We start from the raw sequence: 24,700 nt of genomic DNA on the forward strand, positions 1-24,700 counted from the left end.
CCCAAGCTTGGGACAAACATTAATTGCAGCAAATATATTCTCAAATATGTCATCCTCATCAAACATAGCTTCCCCAAGCTTGGGCCTTTTCATATCATAAGCATAATCATCTCATCATTAATAGCATGGATAGCACCAATAGTATAAGCAATTATTATATTCTTCCAAGAAAGTGCCAAAAAGATCTTCAAGATCATAAGAAGTATCATTATCTTCCCAATCATAATCATCACAACAAGCAATAGGCATAACGAGATCATCATCAAGTGTATCATCTTCATTTTCATGAGGCACATCAATAATAGGAGCAACTTTATTGGGGAGAGATACCTTTTTACCTCTCTTCCTTTTTCTTTTCTTCTTATTCACCACATCATGTGTGGGTTCAATCCTCTTTTTGGAGCTCCTTATTAATGAGATTGGTTGGATAGAAGGCTCCTCCTCGTTACCTGATTCATCATAAGAAATAATAGGAGGATATTGGGAAGTCTCTTCCCTTTCATTAGTATTCTCTTCATCCTCTATTTGTTTTCTTTTATTTATGTAATTGGCAATATAAGGATTTTCAATGCAATTCACCGCACAATACATATAAATCTTCTCTAAATCAAAATCAAGAACTCTATCAAGATTAAATTTTGGAATACCCTCAGTTATACGTTTCATTTCTTCATAACCCAAAAGAAGGCTAAGTTCTTTATGATGCTCAAGGGTAATCAAATTATCACAATATTTGGACATGACTTGATCATGAAACAAATAGCATCGGAGCTTTAAATGACCATGTTCATTGCAAAGTTCACAAGGGGCACGGAAATTATTGAATCTTTCAGCACATTCATCTAGCTCTTCTTACAACAATTTGGTTTCTAAGTACTTATGCCTCTTGCAATATCTATCTTCCCTATTTGGTGTGTACTTACAAACCCAATACACTCCACAAAAATTGACATGTTTATAGGAGACATTTTCATCATAACTAGTGCAATCATCATTAGCATCATGGATATTCAAAGAATTCGTACTAACAACATTGCAATCATGCTCATCATTCAAATATTTAGTGCCAAACATTTTAGAGATTTCTTTTTCTGGCACTTGAGCACAATTATCCCTTCCATCATACTCACGAAAGATATTAAAAAGGTGAAGCGTATGAGACAAACTCAATTCCATTTTTTAATTTTCTTTTATAAACTATACTAGTGCTAAAACAAGAAACAAAAAGATTCAATTGCAAGATTTAAAGATATACCTTCACTTACCTAGCCTCCCCGGCAACGGCGCCAGAAAAGAGCTTGATGTCTACTACACAACCTTCTTCTTGTAGACATTGTTGGGCCTCCAAGTGCAGAGGTTTGTAGGACAGTAGCAAATTTCCCTCAAGTGGATGACCTAAGGTTTATCAATCCGTAGGAGGCGTAGGATGAAGATGTCCTCTCTCAAGCAACCCTGCAACCAAATAACAAAGAGTCTCTTGTGTCCCCAACACACCCAATACAATGGTAAATTGTATAGGTGCACTAGTTCGGCGAAGAGATGGTGATACAAGTGCAATATGGATGGTAGATAAAGGTATTTGTAATCTGAAAATATAAAAATAGCAAGGTAACTAATGATAAAAGTGAGCGTAAACGGTATTGCAATGATAGGAAATAAGGCCTAGGGTTCATACTTTCACTAGTGTAAGTCCTCTCAACAATACTAACATAATTGGATCATAAAATTATCCCTCAACATGAAACAAAGAGTCACTCCAAAGTCACTAATAGCGGAGAACGAACGAAGAGATTATGGTAGGGTACGAAACCACCTCAAAGTTATCTTTCCAATCAATCCTGTTGGGCTATTCTATAAGTGTCACAAACAGCCCTAGAGTTCGTACTAGAATAACACCTTAAGATACAAATCAACCAAAACCCTAATGTCACCTAGATACTTCAATGTCACCTCAAGTATCCGTGGGCATGATTATACGATATGCATCACACAATCTCAATTCATCTATTCAACCAACAAAGAACCTCAAAGAGTGCCCCAAAGTTTTCTACGGAGGATCACGACGAAAAGTGTGCCAACCCCTATGCATAGTCCAATGTCACGAACCCGCAAGTTGGTCACCAAAACGTACATCAAGTGGCACGTGGTATCCCATTGTGTCACCACAGATATCACGGCAAGACATACATCAAGTGTTCTCAAGTCTTTAAACTCAATCCGATAAGATTACTTCAAAGGGGAAACTCGAATTCATTACAAGAGAGAAGAGGGGGGGAGAAACATCATAGATCCAAATATAATAGCAAAGCTCGCGATACATCAAGATCGTAACATCTCAAGAACACGAGAGAGAGAGAGAGATCAAACACATAGCTACTGGTACATACCCTCAGCCCCGAGGGAGAACTACTCCCTCCTCATCATGGAGAGCACCGGGATGATGAAGATGGCCACCGGAGAAGGATTGCCCCCTCCGGCAGGTGCCGGAACGGGTCAAGATGAGTTTCGGTGCTACGGAGGCTTCTGGCGGCGGAACTCTCGATCTATGTTGCTCCCGAAGGAGTTCGGAGTCCCGGATGAGATCGGGGACATGACGAGGAGTCTCGAAATGGTCGATACATAAAGATTGATATATTGGAAGCCTATGTTTGGACATCGGAAGTGTTCCGGGTGAAATCGGCATTTTACCGGAGTACCGGGAGGCTACCGGAACCCCCCGGTAACCTAATGGGCCTTAATGGGCCTAGTGGAGGAAGAGGAGAGGAGGCCTCGGGGCTGCCGCGTGCCCCTCCCCCCCAAATCCGAATTGGACAAGGAGGGGGGCGGCGCCCCCCTTTCCTTTCTTCCCTCTCCTCCTTCCCCCCAAGTCCTAATCCAACTAGGGAAAGGGGGGGAGTCCTACTCCCGGTACGGCCGCACCCCCCCTTGCTCCTTTATATACGGGGGCAAGGGGGCACCTCTAGACACACAAGTTGATCCTCGTGATCGTTTTCTTAGCTGTGTGCGGTGCCCCCTTCCACCATACTCCTCGATAATATTGTAGCGGTGCTTAGGCGAAGCCCTGCGTTGGTAGAACATCAAGATCATCACCACGCCGTCGTGCTGACAGAACTCTTCCCCGACACTTTGCTGGATCGGAGTCCGGGGATCGTCATCGAGCTGAACATGTGCTAAAACTCGAAGGTGTCTTAGTTTTGGTGCTTGATCGGTCGGGCCGTGAAGACGTACGACTACATCAACTGCGTTGTCATAACGCTTCCGCTGTCGGTCTACGAGGGTACGTAGACTACACTCTCCCCTCTCGTTGCTATGCATCACCATGATCTTGCGTGTGCGTAGGAATTTTTTGAAATTACTACGTTCCCCAACAGTGGCATCAGAGCCTGGTTTTATGTGTTGATGTTGTATGCACGAGTAGAACACAAGTGAGTTGTGGGCGATATAAGTCATACTTCTTACCAGCATGTCATACTTTGGTTCGGCGGTATTGTTGGATGAAGCGGCCCGGACCGACATTACGCGTACGCTTACACGAGACTGGTTCTACCGACGTGCTTTGCACACAGGTGGCTGGCGGGTGTCAGTTTCTCCAACTTTAGCTGAACCGAGTGTGGCTACACCCGGTCCTTGCGAAGGTTAAAACAGCACCAACTTGACAAACTATCGTTGTGGTTTTGATGCGTAGGTAAGATTGATTCTTGCTTAAGCCCGTAGCAGCCACGTAAAACTTGCAACAAACAAAGTAGAGGACGTCTAACTTGTTTTTGCAGGGCATGTTGTGATGTGATATGGTCAAGACATGATACTAAATTTTATTGTATGAGATGATCATGTTTTGTAACCGAGTTATCGGCAACTGGCAGGAGCCATATGGTTGTTGCTTTATTATATGCAATGCAATTGCGCTGTAATGCTTTACTTTATCACTAAACGATAGCGATAGTCGTGGAAGCATAAGATTGGCGAGACGACAACGATGCTACGATGGTGATCAAAGTATCGCGCCGGTGACGATAGTGATCATGAGGTGCTTCAAAGATGGAGATCGCAAGCACAAGATGATGATGGCCATATCATATCACTTATATTGATTGCATGTGATGTTTATCTTTTATGCATCTTATCTTGCTTTGATTGACGGTAGCATTTTAAGATGATCTCTCACTAATTATCAAGAAGTGTTCTCCCTGAGTATGCACCGTTGCAAAAGTTCTTCGTGCTGAGACACCACGTGATGATCGGGTGTGATAGGCTCTATGTTCAAATACAACAGGTGCAAAACAGTTGCACACGCGGAATACTCAGGTTATACTTGACGAGCCAAGCATATACAGATATGGCCTCGGAACACGGAGACCGAAAGGTCGAGCGTGAATCATATAGTAGATATGATCAACATAGTGATGTTCACCAATGAAACTACTCCATCTCACGTGATGATCGAACATGGTTTAGTTGATTTGGATCACGTGATCACTTAGAGGATTAGAGGGATGTCTATCTAAGTGGGAGTTCTTTAGTAATATGATTAATTGAACTTAAATTTATCATGAACTTAGTACCTGATTGTATCTTGCTTGTTTATGTTTGATTGTAGATAGATGGACCGTGCTGTTGTTCCGTTGAATTTTAATACGTTCCTTGAGAAAGCAAAGTTGAAAGATGATGGTAGCAATTACACGGTCTGGGTCCGTAACTTGAGGATTATCCTCATTGCTGCACAAAAGAATTACGTCCTGGAAGCACCACTGGGTGCAGGCCTGCTGCTAGAGCAACACCAGATGTTATGAACATCTGGCAGAGCAAAGCTGATGACTACTCGATAGTTCAGTGTACCATGCTTTATGGCTTAGAATCGGGACTTCACGACGTTTTGAACGTCATGGAGCATATGAGATGTTCCAGGAGTTGAAGTTAATATTTCAAGCAAATGCCCGGATTGAGAGATATGAAGTCTCCAATAAGTTCTATAGCTGCAAGATGGAGGAAAACAGTTTGTCAGTGAGCATATACTCAAAATGTCTGGGTATAATAATCATTTGATTCAATTGGGAGTTAATCTTCCAGATGATTGCATCATCGACAGAATTCTCCAATCATTTCCACCTGGCTACAAGAGCTTCATGATGAACTATAATATGCAAGGGATGAATAAGACAATTCCCGAGCTCTTCGCAATGCTGAAAGCCAGCGGAGGTAGAAATCAAGAAGGAGCATCAAGTGTTGATGGTCAATAAGACCACTAGTTTCAAGAAAAAGGGCAAAGAAGAAAAGGGGGAACTTCAAAAAGAACAGCAAGAAAGTTGCTGCTCAGGAGAAGAAACCCAAATCTGGACCTAAGCCTGAAACTGAGAGCTTCTACTGCAAGCAGACTGGTCACTGGAAGCGGAACTGCCCCAAATATTTGGTGGATAAGAAGGATGGCAAGGTGAACAAAGGTATATATGATATACATGTTATTGATGTGTACCTTACTAATGCTCGCAGTAGCACCTGGGTATTTGATACTGGTTCTGTTGCTAATATTTGCAACTCAAAACAGGGACTACAGATTAAGCGAAGATGGCTAAGGACGAGGTGACGATGTGCGTGGGAAATGTTCCAAAGTCGATGTGATCGCGGTCGGCACGCTACCTCTACATCTACCTTAGGGATTAGTATAGACCTAAATAATTGTTATTTGGTGCAGCGTTGAGCATGAACATTATATCTGGATCTTGTTTGATGCGAGACGGTTATTCATTTAAATCAGAGAATAATGGTTGTTCTATTTATATGAGTAATATCTTTTATGGTCATGCACCCTTGAAGAGTGGTCTATTCTTATTAATCTCAATAGTAGTGACACACATATTCATAATGTTGAAACCAAAAGATGCAGAGTTGATAATGATAGTGCAATTTATTTTTGGCACTGCCGTTTAGGTCATATCGGTTAAAGCGCATGAAGAAACTCCATACTTGATGGACTTTTGGAACACTTGATTATGAATCACTTGGTACTTGCGAAACGTGCCTTATGGGCAAGATGACTAAAACACCATTCTCCGGTACTATGGAGAAGAGCAACAGATTTGTTGGAAATCATCCATACAGATGTATGTGGTCCGATGAATGTTGAGGCTCGTGGCGGATATCGTTATTTTCTCACCTTCATAGATGACTTAAGAAGATATGGGTATATCTACTTAATGAAACATAAGTCTGAAACATTTGAAAAGTTCAAAGAATTTCAGAGTGAAGTGAAAATCATCGTAACAAGAAAATAAAATTCTACGATCTGATCATGGAGGAGAATATTTGAGTTACGAGTTTGGTGTACATTTGAAACAATGTGAAATAGTTTCGCAACTCACGCCACCCATAACACCACAGCGTAATGGTGTGTCCAAACGTCGTAATCGTACTTTACTAGATATGGTGCGATCTATGATGTCTCTTACTGATTTACCGCTATCATTTTGGGGTTATGCTTTAGAGACGGCCGCATTCACATTAAATAGGGCACCATCAAAATCCGTTGAGATGACGCCTTATGAACTGTGGTTTGGCAAGAAACTAAAGTTGTCGTTTCTGACAGTTTGGGGCTGCCATGCTTATGTGAAAAAGCTTCAACCTGATAAGCTCGAACCCAAATCGAAGAAATGTGTCTTCATAGGATATCCAAAGGAAACTATTGGATACACCTTCTATCATAGATCCGAAGGCAAGACTTTTGTTGCTAAATTGGAAACTTTCTAGAGAAGGATTTTCTCTCGAAAGAAGTGAGTGGGAGTAAAGTAGAACTTGATGAGGTAACTATACCTGCTTCCTTATTGGAAAGTAGTACATCACAGAAACCGGTTTCTGTGACACCTACACCAATTAGTGAGGAAGCTAATGATGATGATCATGAAACTTTAGAACAAGATACTACTGAACCTCGTAGATCAACCAGAGTAAGATCCGCACCAGAGTGGTACGTAATCCTGTTTTGGAAGTCATGCTACTAGATCATGATGAACCTACGAACTATGGAAGAAGCGATGGTGAGCCCAGATTCCGCAAAATGGCTGAAGCCATGAAATCTGAGATGGGATCCATGTATGAGAACAAAGTGTGGACTTTGGTTGACTTGCCCAATGGTCGGCAAGCAATTGAGAATAAATGGATCTTCAAGAAGAAGAATGACGCTGACAGTAATGTTACTGTCTACAAAGCTCGACTAGTCGCAAAAGGTTTTCGACAAGTTCAAGGGATTGACTACGATGAGACCTTCACCGTAGCGATGCTTAAGTCTGGTCTAATCATGTAGCAATTGCCGCATTTTATGATTATGAAATTTGGCAAGATGGATGTCAAAACTGCATTCTGAATGGATTTCTGGAAGAAGAGTTGTATATGATGCAAGCATAAGGTTTTTGTCGATCCAAAGGGAGCTAACAAGTGTGCAAGGCTCCAGCGATCCATTTATGGACTGGTGCAAGCTTGTCAGAGTTGGAATAAATGCTTTGATAGTGTGATCAAATCATTTGGTTTTGTACAAACTTTTGGAGAAGCTTGTATTTACAAGAAAGTGAGTGGGAGCTCTGTAGCATTTATGATATTATATGTAGATGACATATTACTAATCGGAAATGATATAGAATATCTGAATAGCATAAAGGGATACTTGAATAAGAGTTTTTCAATGAAAGACCTCAGTGAAGCTGCTTACATATTGGGCATTAAGATCTATAGAGATAGATCCAGATTTCACAAGAGAACCAAACACATCAAGAGATGCTTCAATTCCATCCGGGATCTAGTCCAGGTGGGAGACATAGAGATTTGCAAGATACATACGGATCTGAATGTAGCAGACCCGTTGACTAAGCCTCTTCCACGAGCAAAACATGATCAGCACCAAGGCTCCATGGGTGTTAGAATCATTATTGTATAATCTAGATTATTGACTCTAGTGCAAGTGGGAGACTGAAGGAAATATTCCCTAGAGGCAATAATAAAGTTATTATTTTATTTCCTTATATCATGATAAATGTTTATTATTCATGCTAGAATTGTATTATCTGGAAACATGATACTTGTGTGAATACATAGACAAACTAAACGTCACTAGTATGCCTCTACTTGATTAGCTCGTTAATCAAAAATGGTTATGTTTCCTAACCATAGACATGTGTTGTCACTTGATTAACGGGATCACATTATTAGGAGAATGATGTGATTGACATGACCCATTCCATTAGCTTAGCACCCGATCGTTTAGTATGTTGCTATTGCTTTCTTCATGACTTATACATGTTCCTATGACTATGAGATTATGCAACTCCCGTTTGCCGGAGGAACACTTTGTGCGCTACCAAATGTCACAACGTAACTACGTGATTATAAAGGAGCTCTACATGTGTCTCCAAAGGTACATGTTGGGTTGGCGTATTTCGAGATTAGGATTTGTCACTCCGATTGTCGGAGAGGTATCTCTGGGCCCTCTCGATAATACACATCACATAAGCCTTGCAAGCATTGCAACTAATGAGTTAGTTGCGAGATGATGTATTAAGAAACGAGTAAAGAGACTTGTCGGTAACAAGATTGAACTAGGTATTGAGATACCGACGATCGAATCTCGGGCAAGTAACATACCGATGACAAAAGGAACAACGTATGTTGTTATGCGGTCTGACCGATAAAGATCTTCGTAGAATATGTAGGAGCCAATATGAGCATCCAGGTTCCGCTATTGGTTATTGACCGGAGACGTGTCTCGGTCATGTCTACATTGTTCTCGAACCCATAGGGTCCGCACGCTTAAGGTTTCGATGACAGTTATATTATGAGTTTATGAGTTTTGATGTACCGAAGGAGTTCGGAGTCCCGGATGAGATCGGGGACATGACGAGGAGTCTCGAAATGGTCAGACATAAAGATTGATATATTGGAAGCCTATGTTTGGACATCGGAAGTGTTCCGGGTGAAATCGGCATTTTACCGGAGTACCGGGAGGTTACCGGAACCCCCCGGTAACCTAATGGGCCTTAATGGGCCTAGTGGAGGAAGAGGAGAGGAGGCCTAGGGGCTGCCGCGCCCCTCCCCCCAAGTCCGAATTGGACAAGGAGGGGGGCGGCCCCCCTTCCTTTCTTCCCTCTCCTCCTTCCCCCAAGTCCTAATCCAACTAGGGAAAGGGGGGAGTCCTACTCCCGGTAGGAGTAGGACTCCTCCAGCGCGCCTCCTCCTAGGGCCAGCTGCACCCCCCTTGCTCCTTTATATACGGGGGCAAGTGGGCACCTCTAGACACACAAATTGATCCTCGTGATCGTTTTCTTAGCCGTGTGCGGTGTCCCCTTCCACCAGACTCCTCGATAATATTGTAGCGGGGCTTAGGCGAAGCCCTGCGACGGTAGAACATCAAGATCATCACCACACCGTCGTGCTGACGGAACTCTTCCCCGACCATTTTGCTGGATCGGAGTCCGGGATCGTTCATCGAGCTGAACGTGTGCTAAAACTCGGAGGTGCCGTAGTTTCGGTGCTTGATCGGTCGGGCCGTGAAGATGTATGACTACATCAACCGCGTTGTCATAACACTTCCGCTGTCGGTCTACGAGGGTACATAGACTACACTCTCCCCTCTCGTTGCTATGCATCACCATGATCTTGCGTGTGCGTAGGAGTTTTTTTGAAATTACTACGTTCCCCAACAGACCTCTCGTTGCTATGCATCACCATGATCTTGCGTGTGCGTAGGAGTTTTTTTGAAATTACTACGTTCCCCAACAGATAGATCATTGCGTGTGCGTAGAATTTTTTTTATTTTCCATGCAACGATTCCCAACAAATGTGCCATGGCTACCATGGACGACGTTTTGAAGAAAATCAACTATTTCCGTAATCATAACCAGATTATTAAGTGGTCCGAAGAGATGGACAGGGACATGGACATAGGGGAACTATTAAGAGAGCATGGCCGCCTCCAAAAGGTGTTGACCAGAATCATCAACAAATAGGTTGTAAATGAGGATGGGAGGTTTCATTTCCAGCTAGAGTGAGATGAAGAATGACTTCACCGAGTCGAAGACATGTTGCAGTAATCAATTGTGAGCGATACAGTGCTTCAAAACATCTTGATTCATTGTTCATTTTATGAGTTGATAATTTTACATGTTTATTTGTTCGCCCTACACTTTTTATGTTGTATGTTTGCTTCATTAATAATCATAATTATTGTAACACCGTTGTAATATGATTGTTTGAATTCAATGGGATTATTGAGTGCAAAATACTGCTTCAGCACCAAAATAACGCTGCCGCGGCAGCAATTTCTCTATGCTGACATCGGTACCGGTAGCGGGCGGCAAAGGTGCATGCCACTGCTAGTACGCGCAACAGTGGCGGGTAGCGATTTTACATGTGGCGGGCCGAAGTTACTTCGGCCCAACAACGCTATCATCAGTGGCGGGCGGCCGCTCGCCACTGATGCCATAATAGCAGTGGCAGGAGGTCAATGGCGGGTGGCCTTGAGAGCCTGGCCCATCACTACTAGGCCTTTTGCACCCGCCACTACTAGGCATTCCTGCAGTAGTGGGAAGAGGAGGAGGAGGTGGTGGCTTCGATGAAGGTGGAGGCAGAGTTGCCGGGCTTCAACATGAAGTAGACGGAGGCGGAGTTCACCGTCACCCAGTCTGACAAGACGGCGGAGCAACAGGCCATCCTGGAGTCTATCCAGGATGAGGCCTATGTGTGCCGTCGGAGCCGGGCACATAGATCCTTGACATCTCCGACAATGAGTAGCTAAGTGATCGACGTAGTACGTAAGTTTATTTTGTTTGCATGTGTTTGTATGGATTTAAGAATCTAGTATGAAATGTCTGGATGCAACAAGTGAAATTTGAGGCATGCCCTAAAAGATAAAAGAAGGGCACGACAAGGGCCCTTGGCTATCAAAGTTTTCGCGTGCATGTGTTCATCGTGATTTGATGTGATCGATCCTGTGGGCGAGTTCTAACAGTTGGTATCAGAGCAAGGTCCAAAAGTCGAGCGCTTGCCCCGGGGTTGCGACCCGACTAGCGCCTCGGGGCGGGTGATGAACTCGCTGGGTGGTGCAGCGATGAGGAGGTTCTGGCGATCGTCATTCGGCAGAGCGACATGGAGGAAGACGGCGGGATGTCGTCAGCAAGGTGGTAGAAGATGATCGTTGATGGGAGTGGTGGTGCCGAGGTGCGGTGCCAGAAAGTCATCAAGATCGTCGTCTACGAGGTGTTGGATGGGTCGAGGAGTCGTGCGAGTTTTCATGGTTAGTTGTCGTTGCGTCTGTCAGTCGTCGTCGTGTCCAAGTGCTCGTCTTGGTGATGATTCGTTGCAGTGGAAGCGATGTGCACGGTGTTCCTGTTGGGGAACGTAGTAATTTCAAAATTTTCCTATGCACACGCAAGATCATGTGATGCATAGCAACGAGAGGGAGAGTGTTGTCTACGTACCCAACGCAGACCGACTGCGGAAGCGCTGACACGACGTAGAGGAAGTAGTCGTACGTCTTCACGATCCAACCGATCAAGCACCGAAACTACGGCACCTCCGAGTTCGAGCACACGTTCAGCTCGATGACGATCCCCGTACTCCGATCCAGCAAAGTGTCGGGGAAGATTTCCGTCAGCACGACGGCGTGGTGACGATCTTGATGTACTACAGCAGCAGGGCTTTGCCTAAACTCCGCTTCAGTATTATCGAGGAATATGGTGGCAGGGGGCACCGCACACGGCTAAGGAATAGATCACGTGGATCAACTTGTGTGTCTAGAGGTGCCCCCTGCCTCCGTATATAAAGGAGTAGAGGGGGGAGGCTGGCCGGCCAAGGAGGAGGGCGCAGGAGAGTCCTACTCCCTCTGGGAGTAGGATCCCCCCCCCCAATCCTAGTCGGAATAGGATTCGCGGAGGGGGAAAAGAGGAGGAGGTGGCCGGCCACCTCTCCTAGTCCTAATAGGACTAGGGGAAGGGGGAGGCGCGCAGCCCATCTAGGGCAGCCCCTTCTCTTTTCCACTAAGGCCCATTATGGCCCATATGGCTCCCGGGGGGTTCCGGTAACCCTCCCGGTATTCCGGTAAAATCCCGATTTCACCCGGAACACTTCCGATGTCCAAACATAGGCTTCCAATATATCAATCTTTACGTCTCGACCATTTCGAGACTCCTCGTCATGTCCGTGATCACATCCGGGACTCCGAACAACCTTCGGTACATCAAAATGTATAAACTCATAATATAACTGTCATCGTAACCTTAAGCGTGCGGACCCTACGGGTTCGAGAACAATGTAGACATGACCTAGACACGTCTCCGGTCAATAACCAATAGCGGGACCTGGATGCCCATATTGGCTCCTACATATTCTACGAAGATCTTTATCGGTCAGACCGCATAACAACATACGTTGTTCCCTTTGTCATCGGTATGTTACTTGCCCGAGATTCGATCGTCGGTATCCAATACCTAGTTCAATCTCGTTACCGGCAAGTCTCTTTACTCGTTCCGTAATACATCATTTCACAACTGACATATTAGTTGTAATTCTTGCAAGGCTTATGTAATGTGTATTACCGAGAGGGCCCAGAGATACCTCTCCGACAATCGGAGTGACAAAACCTAATCTCGAAATACGCCAACCCAACATGTACCATTGGAGACACCTGTAGTACTCCTTTATAATCACCCAGTTATGTTGTGACGTTTGGTAGTACCCAAAGTGTTCCTCCGGTAAACGGGAGTTGCATAATCTCATAGTTATAGGAACATGTATAAGTCATGAAGAAAGCAATAGCAACATACTAAACGATCGGGTGCTAAGCTAATGGGATGGGTCATGTCAATCAGATCATTCTACTAATGATGTGACCTCGTTAATCAAACAACAACTCATTGTTCATGGTTAGGAAACATAACCATCTTTGATTAACGAGCTAGTCAAGTAGAGGCATACTAGTGACACTTTGCTTGTCTATGTATTCACACATGTATTATGTTTCTGGTTAATACAATTCTTGTCTCCCACCTGGACTAGATCCCGGATGGAATTGAAGCGCCTCTTGATGTGTTTGGTCCTTTTGTGAAATCTGGATTCCTTTGCCAAGGCAATTGCACCAGTATTGTCACAAAAGATTTTCATTGGACCCGATGCACTAGGTATGACACCTAGATCGGATATGAACTCCTTCATCCAGACTCCTTCATTTGCTGCTTCCGAAGCAGCTATGTACTCCGCTTCACATGTAGATCCCGCTACGACGCTTTGTTTAGAACTGCACCAACTGACAGCTCCACCGTTTAATGTAAACACGTATCCGGTTTGCGATTTAGAATCGTCCGGATCAGTGTCAAAGCTTGCATCAACGTAACCTTTTACGGTGAGCTCTTTGTCACCCCCATATACGAGAAACATATCCCTAGTCCTTTTCAGGTATTTCAGGATGTTCTTGACTGCTGTCCAGTGATCCACTCCTGGATTACTTTGGTACCTCCCTGCTAAACTTATAGCAAGGCACACATCAGGTCTGGTACACAGCATTGCATACATGATAGATCCTATGGCTGATGCATAGGGAACATCTTTCATATTCTCTCTATCTTCTGCAGTGGTCGGGCATTGAGTCTTACTCAACTTCACACCTTGTAACACAGGCAAGAACCCTTTCTTTGCTTGATCCATTTTGAACTTTTTCAAAATCTTGTCAAGGTATGTGCTTTGTGAAAGTCCAATTAAGCGTGTTGATCTATCTCTATAGATCTTAATGCCTAATATGTAAGCAGCTTCACCGAGGTCTTTCATTGAAAAACTTTTATTCAAGTATCCCTTTATGCTATCCAAAAATTCTATATCATTTCCAATCAGCAATATGTCATTCACATATAATATCAGAAATGCTACAGAGCTCCCACTCACTTTCTTGTAAATACAGGCTTCTCCAAAAGTCTGTATAAAACCAAATGCTTTGATCACACTATCAAAACATTTATTCCAACTCCGAGAGGCTTGCACCAGTCCATAAATGGATCGCTGGAGCTTGCACACTTTGTTAGCTCCTTTTGGATCGACAAAACCTTCCGGTTGCATCATATACAACTCTTCTTCCAGAAATCAATTCAGGAATGCAGTTTTGACATCCATCTGCCAAATTTCATAATCATAAAATGCGGCAATCGCTAACATGATTCGGACGGACTTAAGCATCGCTACGGGTGAGAAGGTCTCATCGTAGTCAATCCCTTGAACTTGCCGAAAACCTTTTGCGACAAGTCGAGCTTTGTAGACAGTAACATTACCATCAGCGTCAGTCTTCTTCTTAAAGATCCATTTATTCTCAATTGCTTGCCGATCATCGGGCAAGTCAACCAAAGTCCATACTTTGTTCTCATACATGGATCCCATCTCAGATTTCATGGCTTCAAGCCACTTTGCGGAATCTGGGCTCACCATCGCTTCTTCATAATTCGTAGGTTCATCATGATCTAGTAGCATGACTTCCAGAATAGGATTACCGTACCACTCCGGTGCGGATCTTACTCTGGTTGATCTACGAGGTTCAGTAGTATCTTGATCTGAAGTTTCATGATCATTATCATTGGCTTCCTCACTAACTGGTGTAGGTGTCACTGAAACAGTTTTCTATGATGTACTACTTTCCAGTAAGGGAGCAGGTATAGTTACCTCATCAAGTTCTACTTTCCTCCCACTCACTTCTTTCGAGAGAAACTCCTTCTCTAGAAAGGATCCATTCTTAGCAATGAATGTCTTGCCTTCGGATCTGTGATAGAAGGTGTACCCAACAGTCTCCTTTGGGTATCCTATGAAGACACATTTCTCCGATTTGGGTTCGAGCTTATCAGGTTGAAGCTTTTTCACATAAGCATCGCAGCCCCAAACTTTAAGAAACGACAACTTTGGTTTCTTGCCAAACCATAGTTCATAAAGCGTCGTCTCAACGGATTTTGATGGTACCCTATTTAACGTGAATGCGGCCGTCTCTAAAGCATAACCCCAAAATGATAGCGGTAAATCAGTAAGAGACATCATAGATCGCACCATATCTAGTAAAGTACGATTACGACGTTCGGACACACCATTACGCTGTGGTGTTCCGGGTGGCGTGAGTTGCGAAACTATTCCACAGTTTTTCAAATGTACACCAAACTCGTAACTCAAATATTCTCCTCCACGATCAGATCGTAGAAACTTTATTTTCTTGTTACGATGATTTTCAACTTCACTCTGAAATTCTTTGAACTTTTCGAATGTTTCAGATTTATGTTTCATTAAGTAGATATACCCATATCTGCTTAAATCATCTGTGAAGGTGAGAAAATAACGATATCCGCCACGAGCCTCAATATTCATCGGACCACATACATCGGTATGTATGATTTCCAACAAATCTGTTGCTCTCTCCATAGTACCGGAGAACGGTGTTTTAGTCATCTTGCCCATGAGGCACGGTTCGCAAGTACCAAGTGATTCATAATCAAGTGGTTCCAAAAGTCCATCAGTATGGAGTTTCTTCATGCGCTTTATACCGATATGACCTAAACGACAGTGCCACAAATAAGTTGCACTTTCATTATCAACTCTGCATCTTTGGGGTTCAACATTATGAATATGTGTATTACTACTATCGAGATTCAATAAGAATAGACCACTCTTCAAGGGTGCATGACCATAAAAGATATTACTCATATAAATAGAACAACCATTATTCTCTGATTTAAATGAATAACCGTCTCGCATCAAACAAGATCCAGATATAATGTTCATGCTCAACGCTGGCACCAAATAACAATTATTTAGGTCTAATACTAATCCCGAAGATAGATGTAGAGGTAGCGTGCCGACCGCGATCACATCGACTTTGGAACCATTTCCCACGCGCATCGTCACCTCGTCCTTTGCTAGTATTCGCTTAATCCGTAGTCCCTGTTTCGAGTTGCAAATATTAGCACCAGAACCAGTATCAAATACCCAGGTGCTACTGCGAGCTCTAGTAAGGTACACATCAATAACATGTATATCACATATACCTTTGTTCACCTTGCCATCCTTTTTATCCGCCAAATACTTGGGGCAGTTCCGCTTCCAGTGACCAGTCTGCTTGCAGTAGAAGCACTCAGTTTTAGGCTTAGGTCCAGACTTGGGTTTCTTCTCTTGAGCAGCAACTTGCTTGCTGTTCTTTTTGAAGTTCCCCTTCTTCTTCCCTTTGCCCTTTTTCTTGAAACTAGTGGTCTTGTTAACCATCAACACTTGATGCTCCTTCTTGATTTCTACCTCCGTAGCTTTCAGCATTGCGAAGAGCTCGGGAATAGTCTTGTTCATCCCTTGCATATTATAGTTCATCACGAAGCTTTTGTAGCTTGGTGGCAGTTATTGGAGAATTCTGTCAATGACGCAATCATCTGGAAGATTAACTCCCAATTGAATCAAGTGATTATTATACCCAGACATTTTGAGTATATGCTCACTGACAGAACTGTTCTCCTCCATCTTGCAGCTATAGAACTTATTGGAGACTTCATATCTCTCAATCCGGGCATTTGCTTGAAATATTAACTTCAACTCCTGGAACATCTCATATGCTCCATGACGTTCAAAACGTCGTTGAAGTCCCGATTCTAAGCCGTAAAGCATGGCACACTGAACTATCGAGTAGTCATCAGCTTTGCTCTGCCAGTCGTTCATAACATCTGGTGTTGCTCCAGCAGCAGGCCTGGCACCCAGCGGTGCTTCCAGGACGTAATTCTTCTGAGCAGCAATGAGGATAATCCTCAAGTTACGGACCCAGTCCATGTAATTGCTACCATCATCTTTCAACTTTGCTTTCTCAAGGAACGCATTAAAATTCAACGGAACAACAGCACGAGCCATCTATCTACAATCAACATAAACAAGCAAGATACTATCAGGTACTAAGTTCATGATAAATTTAAGTTCAATTAATCAAATTTAAAGAACTCCCACTTAGATAGACATCCCTCTAATCCTCTAAGTGATCACGTGATCCAAATCAACTAAACCATAACAGATCATCACGTGAGATGGAGTAGTTTTCAATGGCGAACATCGTTATGTTGATCATATCTACTATATGATTCACGCTCGACCTTTCGGTCTCCGTGTTCCGAGGCCATATCTGCATATGCTAGGCTCGTCTAGTTTAACCTGAGTATTCTGCGTGTGCAAAACTGGCTTACACCCGTTGTAGATGGACGTAGAGCTTATCACACCCGATCATCACGTGGTGTCTGGGCACGACGAACTTTGGCAACGGTGCATACTCAGGGAGAACACTTCTTGATAATTTAGTGAGAGATCATCTTATAATGCTACCGTCAATCAAAGCAAGATAAGATGCATAAAAAGGTAAACATCACATGCAATCAATATAAGTGATATGATATGGCCATCATCATCTTGTGCTTGTGATCTCCATCTCCGAAGCACCGTCATGATCACCATCGTCACCGGCGCGACACCTTGATCTCCATCGTAGCATCGTTGTCGTCTCGCCAATCTTATGCTTCCACGACTATCACTACCGTTTAGTAATAAAGTAAAGCATTACATCGTGATTGCATTGCATACAATAAAGCGACAACCATATGGCTCCTGCCAGTTGCCGATAACTCGGTTACAAAACATGATCATCTCATACAATAGAATTTAGCATCATGCCTTGACCATATCACATCACAACATGCCCTGCAAAAACAAGTTAGACGTCCTCTACTTTGTTTGCATGTTTTACGTGGCTGCTACGGGCTTAAGTAAGAACCGATCTCACCTACGCATCAAAACCACAACGATAGTTTGTCAAATAGACTCCGTTTTAACCTTCACAAGGACCGGGCGTAGCCATACTTGGTTCAACTAAAGTTGGAGAGATAGTCGCCCGCAAGCCATCTATGTGCAAAGAACGTCGAGGGAACCGGTCTCGCGTAAGCGTACGCGTAAGGTTGGTCCGGGTCGTCTCGTCCAACAATACCGCCGAACCAAAGTATGACATGCTGGTAGGCAGTATGACTTGTATCGTCCACAACTCACTTGTGTTCTACTCGTGCATATAACATCAACATAAATAACCTAGGCTCGGATGCCACTGTTGGGGAACGTAGTAATTTCAAAATTTTCCTACGCACACGCAAGATCATGTGATGCATAGCAACGAGAGGGGAGAGTGTTGTCTACGTACCCAACGCAGACCGACTGCGGAAGCGCTGACACGACGTAGAGGAAGTAGTCGTACGTCTTCACGATCCAACCGATCAAGCACCGAAACTACGGCACCTCCGAGTTCGAGCACACGTTCAGCTCGATGACGATCCCCGGACTACGATCCAGCAAAGTGTCGGGGAAGAGTTCCGTCAGCATGACGGCATGGTGACGATCTTGATTTACTACAGCAGCAGGGCTTCGCCTAAACTCCGCTTCAGTATTATCGAGGAATATGGTGGCAGGGGGCACCGCACACGGCTAAGGAATAGATCACGTGGATCAACTTGTGTGTCTAGAGGTGCCCCCTGCCTCCGTATATAAAGGAGTAGAGGGGGGAGGCTGGCCGGCCAAGGAGGAGGGCGCAGGAGAGTCCTACTCCCTCTGGGAGTAGGATTCCCCCCCCCCAATCCTAGTCGGAATAGGATTCGCGGAGGGGGAAAAGAGGAGGAGGTGGCCGGCCACCTCTCCTAGTCCTAATAGGACTAGGGGAAGGGGGAGGCGCGCAGCCCATCTAGGGCAGCCCCTTCTCTTTTCCACTAAGGCCCATTATGGCCCATATAGCTCCCGGGGGGTTCCGGTAACCCTCCCGGTATTCCGGTAAAATCCCGATTTCACCCGGAACACTTCCGATATCCAAACATAGGCTTCCAATATATCAATCTTTATGTCTCGACCATTTCGAGACTCCTCGTCATGTCCATGATCACATCCGGGACTCCGAACCACATTCGGTACATCAAATGCATAAACTCATAATATAACCGTCATCGTAACCTTAAGCGTGCGGACCCTACGGGTTCGAGAACAATGTAGACATGACCGAGACACGGCTCCGGTCAATAACCAATAGCGGGACCTGGATGCCCATATTGGCTCCTACATATTCTACGAAGATCTTTATCGGTCAGACCGCATAACAACATACGTTGTTCCCTTTGTCATCGGTATGTTACTTGCCCGAGATTCGATCGTCGGTATCCAATACCTAGTTCAATCTCGTTACCGGCAAGTCTCTTTACTCGTTCCGTAATACATCATCTCACAACTAACATATTAGTTGTAATGCTTGCAAGGCTTATGTGATGTGTATTACCGAGAGGGCCCAGAGATACCTCTCCTACAATCGGAGTGACAAAACCTAATCTCGAAATACGCCAACCCAACATGTACCATTGGAGACACCTGTAGTACTCCTTTATAGTCACCCAGTTACGTTGTAACGTTTGGTAGTACCCAAAGTGTTCCTCCGGTAAACGGGAGTTGCATAATCTTATAGTTATAGGAACATGTATAAGTCATGAAGAAAGCAATAGCAACATACTAAACGATCGGGTGCTAAGCTAATGGGATGGGTCATGTCAATCAGATCATTCTACTAATGATGTGACCTCGTTAATCAAACAACAACTCATTGTTCATGGTTAGGAAACATAACCATCTTTGATTAACGAGCTAGTCAAGTAGAGGCATACTAGTGACACTTTGTTTGTCTATGTATTCACACATGTATTATGTTTCCGGTTAATACAATTCTAGCATGAATAATAAACATTTATCATGATTATAAGGAAATAAATAATAACTTTATTATTGCCTCTAGGGCATATTTCCTTCAGTTCCGTGAGTCATGTCCATGTCCTCGTGGAGCGTCCTGGTTGCGGCCAGTGTGGATTCGGTGTGATGCCAAAGGCGGACGATGGTAGGCGAAGCCATCGTAAAGCGAGGAGGTGTGCAATCAGTGGAGAGTGGATCTACTGCAAGCAAGTAGAAGAAGTATGGTGTGAACCGAGTGCAAGGCAGCAGCCAAGCAATGGCGGTGGCACAACATGGCAGCAAAGGAGAGGCGCTGCATGTTTCCAAGCGGTTCATACTTATTGTACGGATATGGTGATTGAGTTGATGTGTCGACAAGTCGCGAATCAGCAACGATTCAAGACTAGACGGAGCACGAGGAAGATGGCAAGTCAAGATTAGAGGGTGAATGTTAAAAATAATATTGATTGAGTAGTAGTGTCATAACTTGAGTTAGTTTTCTAGCTATTGTATACGTGAGTTAGCTTGCCAGTTACGTGTGTGTCCTAATACTAGTAGTAGTAGGATTGGTCATGTACGTATAGGTTTAGGAATTGTATCCGGCTAACGTTAGGATAGATTGAGTCCTAGGAGGACAAGTCCGTTCAGAAGTCCAAGCCGGTGGCTTGGAGTCAGGTCACGTGTATATATGCATGTATAGGGTTGCAAGATTGTAACAAAAGTGTGTGGAGAAAATAGAAAAGGACTGTGATATTTGGCACACATGTGCCATATAAGCAAAATTGCCATACCTCTATTTCTTTCATTTTAAAGTACCATACAATCCCTCGTTCTTTGACCTCGCCTCTTCCCAAATGATCCCGCAGGCTCGCCTGAGAAACCTTCTTCTCCCGCACATCTCGGGCGCTCACCCTCGAGAAAACTGCCACTTCTTCACGTCTACCACATGATTTTTCTTCAGGACAAAGTTACCATGATATTTGTATGCAAGTTATCAGGCCTGTGTTGCATAACTTACCGTGCTATTTACATAGAACGTATTAGGTACTATGCTTCAACAACTACACCCTTTCAAAGTTACCACTGTGTTTTGTACACAAGTTATAAGGTCTTTGATGTGTAAAATACCGTGATATTTACACATAAGTTATCAGGATATATGTACATCAACCTCCCCCGGTCAAAGTTACCATGGGGGATTGTACATGAGTTACCAGGTCTACGGTTCGTATATTATCATGGTACTTGCACCTAAAAACCTAGGTGTGTTTCGGTAGCTTTTTCCATAGGTCAAAAATTACCATGATGTTTTTGCGTAACTTATCACGCCTATAGCACGTGTGCCCCTCATGGCACTAAACATTATGTGACTTTCCCATGGCACGCCATGTGTTGTGTTCATTCAAGAGGCCCACGCGCGAGGCGAGTGCATGTTTTTAACAACTTATATATTTTTCTTTGGTAAAAAGTTACCATCGTGTTTATATTGCAAGTTATCGGTTATGCGGTGCTTATATTATCATGTTATTTACACAAAAAATATTGGGGATGTTTTGAACAACTTTTCCCAGGGCAAAAAGTTATCATGGTGATTCTAGATAACCTATCAAGCCCTCCCCCCCCTCCCCCCCCCCCGGACCCGCCAGGGGGAGGGAGGTATACTACCGTGCTATTTACACAGAAGATACCGAAGTATCTTTTCAAAAAAAAATCCCTACGGTCAAAGTTACCATGGTGCTTCTACCTCAGTTATCATATGTGCGCTGCGTATATTACCATCTATTTACACATAAATTATCAGGTATCTTTTCACATTTGTTTTCCCCTATGGTTAAAGTTACCACGATGTTTGTATATAAATTATCAGGTCCATGGCGTGAATGTTATCGTGCTATTTATAGAAATTATCAGGGGGCGGGTTCAACAAATTTATTCCCAATGATCAAAGTTACCACGATGCTTGAAACAAAAAGTTTTTCAGTGCTAACATATTAAAGGCAAAAACATGTCAAAAACAGTATTTCTCTTAGAATGTTCAACAATGAGTGTGATAGGTGAGGTGGTTAGTTCCCTTTGTTAATTATTTGTAAACCAGAGATCAAATCCTAGTCTAAGCATTATTTTTGCTAAAAATTGAGAAGGCATGTGCGGCCATAAATGACGATTACGAAAATTAGGAAGGCACGAGCGGGTGTGCCCGATAAAATCGGGGAGGACGTGCGGGAAAGGAAAGAAATCAGAGGAGGACGTGCGGGAAAGGAAAGAAATCGGAGGAGAACGTGAGGGAAAGGAAAGAAATCGGGAGGTCGTGCGAAAAAGGAAGGAAACCGGGAGAGAATTGATGGCGTTGGATACGTGTGGCAGTTTCGCAATCTGCCACACGGTTGCCATATACATATTTCGAACAGAAAATAAAAGATAAAAGAAGGGCACGACAAGGGCCCTTGGATATCAAAGTTTTCACGTGCGCGTGTTCATCGTGATTTGATGTGATCGATCCTGTGGACGAGTTCTAACATGCCCTTGGAGTCAGGTCATATGCGCGTGTGTGTGTATATATGCACGTATAGGGTTGCAAGATTGTAACAAAAGTGTGTGGAGAAAACAGAAAATAAAAGATAAAAGAAGGGCACGACAAGGGCCCTTTGCTATCAAAGTTTTCACGTGCGCGTGTTCATCGTGATTTGATGTGATCAATCCTGTGGGCGAGTTCTAACATGCCCGATCACTGCCGCGAAAACACCAGACGCGTCCATGGGTGTTTGAGGGGTCATATTTGATATATTTAACCGTAGATGCTCTTGTAGCAGGAAAAAAGTTCACGAACCACTCAAACAGAAGCTAGGGGCTGCGATCTTTCAACGGCACACCTGTGCCTGCCTACAGTAGCGATCGACGGCAGCTGCATGCCCTCTCGTAACACGTACCTGCGCCGACGACGCACTGTCGTGCCGCCCAGTGCACCCACGTGCAAGTGCCACGCCAACCAAAACTCGCCTATAAAAGGCAGCGTACACACGATGCTAAGCCCAGGCTCACTCAAACACAGCCACACAACACCCTCCTCACTACACCAGAGCCTCCCAGTAGCAATGGCAAAGTGCCTCGCGGTCGCACTCCTCCTCCTGGTGGCGCTCGCGTACTGCGACGGGAGGGAGCTGAACCAGAAGGGCCAGGCACTTGCAACGGCACGCGGTGCCGGTGGTGGCATCGGCGAGGAGAAGATTATGGGGTTGCCAGAGTTGCCGCTTGTGGGAACCGTTACAGGGACCAGTACCGTTACCGGCCCTGCGGTGGTGCTTCCTGCCGTGGTGCTTCCTGCTATCCCGGCTCACCCATGATCATCTCCGGTTCATGTGCTGGCTTACAAGATGAAGCTGGACTTGCGGCTTCAGACTTCTAGCCAGCACCCCGTCCGGAAGATAAACACCGGCCTGACCGGCGTTTCGCTCGTTTTCTTGTTCCTTGACGAGCGTCTGTATCAACTATCCTATCGTCTGTACTTCTTTTCAGTCCATGTTGTAGTGTTTTCCGTTCCTTGATGTGCTACATGCGTCATCAACGTGATAATAAATAGTTGTATTATTTTGTCACTGTGATCACCTCCTTGGATACATGTCAGCAGGTTGCATCATGGACGTGTACTTTATCACAAGGTCCCAACTCCGGAGTTGTTCTGGTAAAAGAAAAGGTTCATGCTTCGTTTGGATGTAGACATTCAAGGGCTTGGCATTGTATTGGCTCCAATGCCAAATACTCAAGACATTGATATTGCGCTTCAATGCCAATATTAGTGTTTGGATGTTTAGGTATTTCGTACTTGGAATCTAAGAGGAGCAACAATGCCAAATCCTGTTTGGATGGTAAGTATTGTATTGCAGTTTGCACATCTGTGCCTAGAAGGAGGGTTGATGAAGTCGTGCAGCTCGCACACGAAGGTGAGCATAGAGATAAGCAGGAGCACCAGCGCAACCTTCGCCACGAACACAGGCTTCCATGTGTGGCCCGCGCCGGCGCCGACTGCCGACATCTCCGCCGTGTTCGCGCTAGATCGACCCCCGCTCCACCTATGCCCCCGCGCTCCTCGCCGCCAGCGTGGGAGCCGGCCGTTGCCTCCATGTGACGAGCAGCAGGCCTTCGGCCCCTAGTCCTCCAGTGTCGAGCACTGCTGCGCCGGCGGCAGGAGCGGGGCCGCGGCGCCCATCCCCGATTGCCCTCGACCTCAATTTGGCGGAGAAGCCATCGGCCTGGGATTCGCTTCGCGCCGCCGTCGACAGGAGAGAATGAGGAGGAGTGCGGGAGACACACTGCCATGTGCCGCCGTCGAGGATCTGCTTCTGTTTACTCCTGCTAGCGAAGGGTTAGGCGAGGCGAGCGAATACATAGGAAAACGGAGGGGTTCAGCTCTGAATTGAGGATTGGGTCGCGCGAGTGTTATCGCTGGCCGAGAGATATTCGGCTCGAATGCCACGCCCGAATGCCGTGACCATCCAAACAGCGATATTCGGGCTGCCGAATACCAAATCCTAATTCTAGGGCTCAATATATACATCCAAACGGACTGTCGGAGTTTTAGGATTCGCATCTACTGGTATGTAAAATATTTGAGGCGAGCTGGTATTTGTATACTTGTATCAAAGCGTTGTCAAGGCAATCAAACCTATAATAATATCCCAACAGCATCAAACGGGCAGTACAGATGTAGGGTGCATGTGCACAGATCCAAAACAACTAAAATAAGGAGAACTCCTTTATACATGTTCTATGAAATCTACAACGTGTTTTCACAACCTTTCATGTTCTTCAATGGTGTATTTTGAGTCACTGAACCGAGCGGTGTAGCAGCCCAGGTCCGCTTGATCAGGCATCCATTGGTCAGAATACAATTGTAGGCGGAGCCGGCGGCAAGTACGAAGTTTGATATATATTATGGGTTAGG

General features: G+C 44.6%; 1 protein-coding gene across 1 annotated transcript; it reads left to right on the forward strand.

Moving 5' to 3' along the window:
• Positions 1-22,818: 22,818 nt before the first annotated feature.
• Positions 22,819-23,242, forward strand: LOC125534087. Its single transcript, XM_048697384.1, has one exon. It carries the CDS (start codon positions 22,854-22,856, stop codon positions 23,100-23,102), a length of 249 nt encoding a protein of 82 aa, XP_048553341.1. The 5' UTR covers positions 22,819-22,853; the 3' UTR covers positions 23,103-23,242.
• Positions 23,243-24,700: the final 1,458 nt, after the last annotated feature.

The sequence above is a fragment of the Triticum urartu genome, chromosome 2 (assembly GCF_003073215.2).
Source record: "Triticum urartu cultivar G1812 chromosome 2, Tu2.1, whole genome shotgun sequence".
In the NCBI taxonomy this organism is placed as follows: Eukaryota; Viridiplantae; Streptophyta; class Magnoliopsida; order Poales; family Poaceae; genus Triticum; species Triticum urartu.

Bases quoted from the DNA above. Each gene is read 5' to 3' on its own strand.
- LOC125534087 (XM_048697384.1), top strand. From the start codon at position 22,854: ATGGCAAAGTGCCTCGCGGTCGCACTCCTCCTCCTGGTGGCGCTCGCG.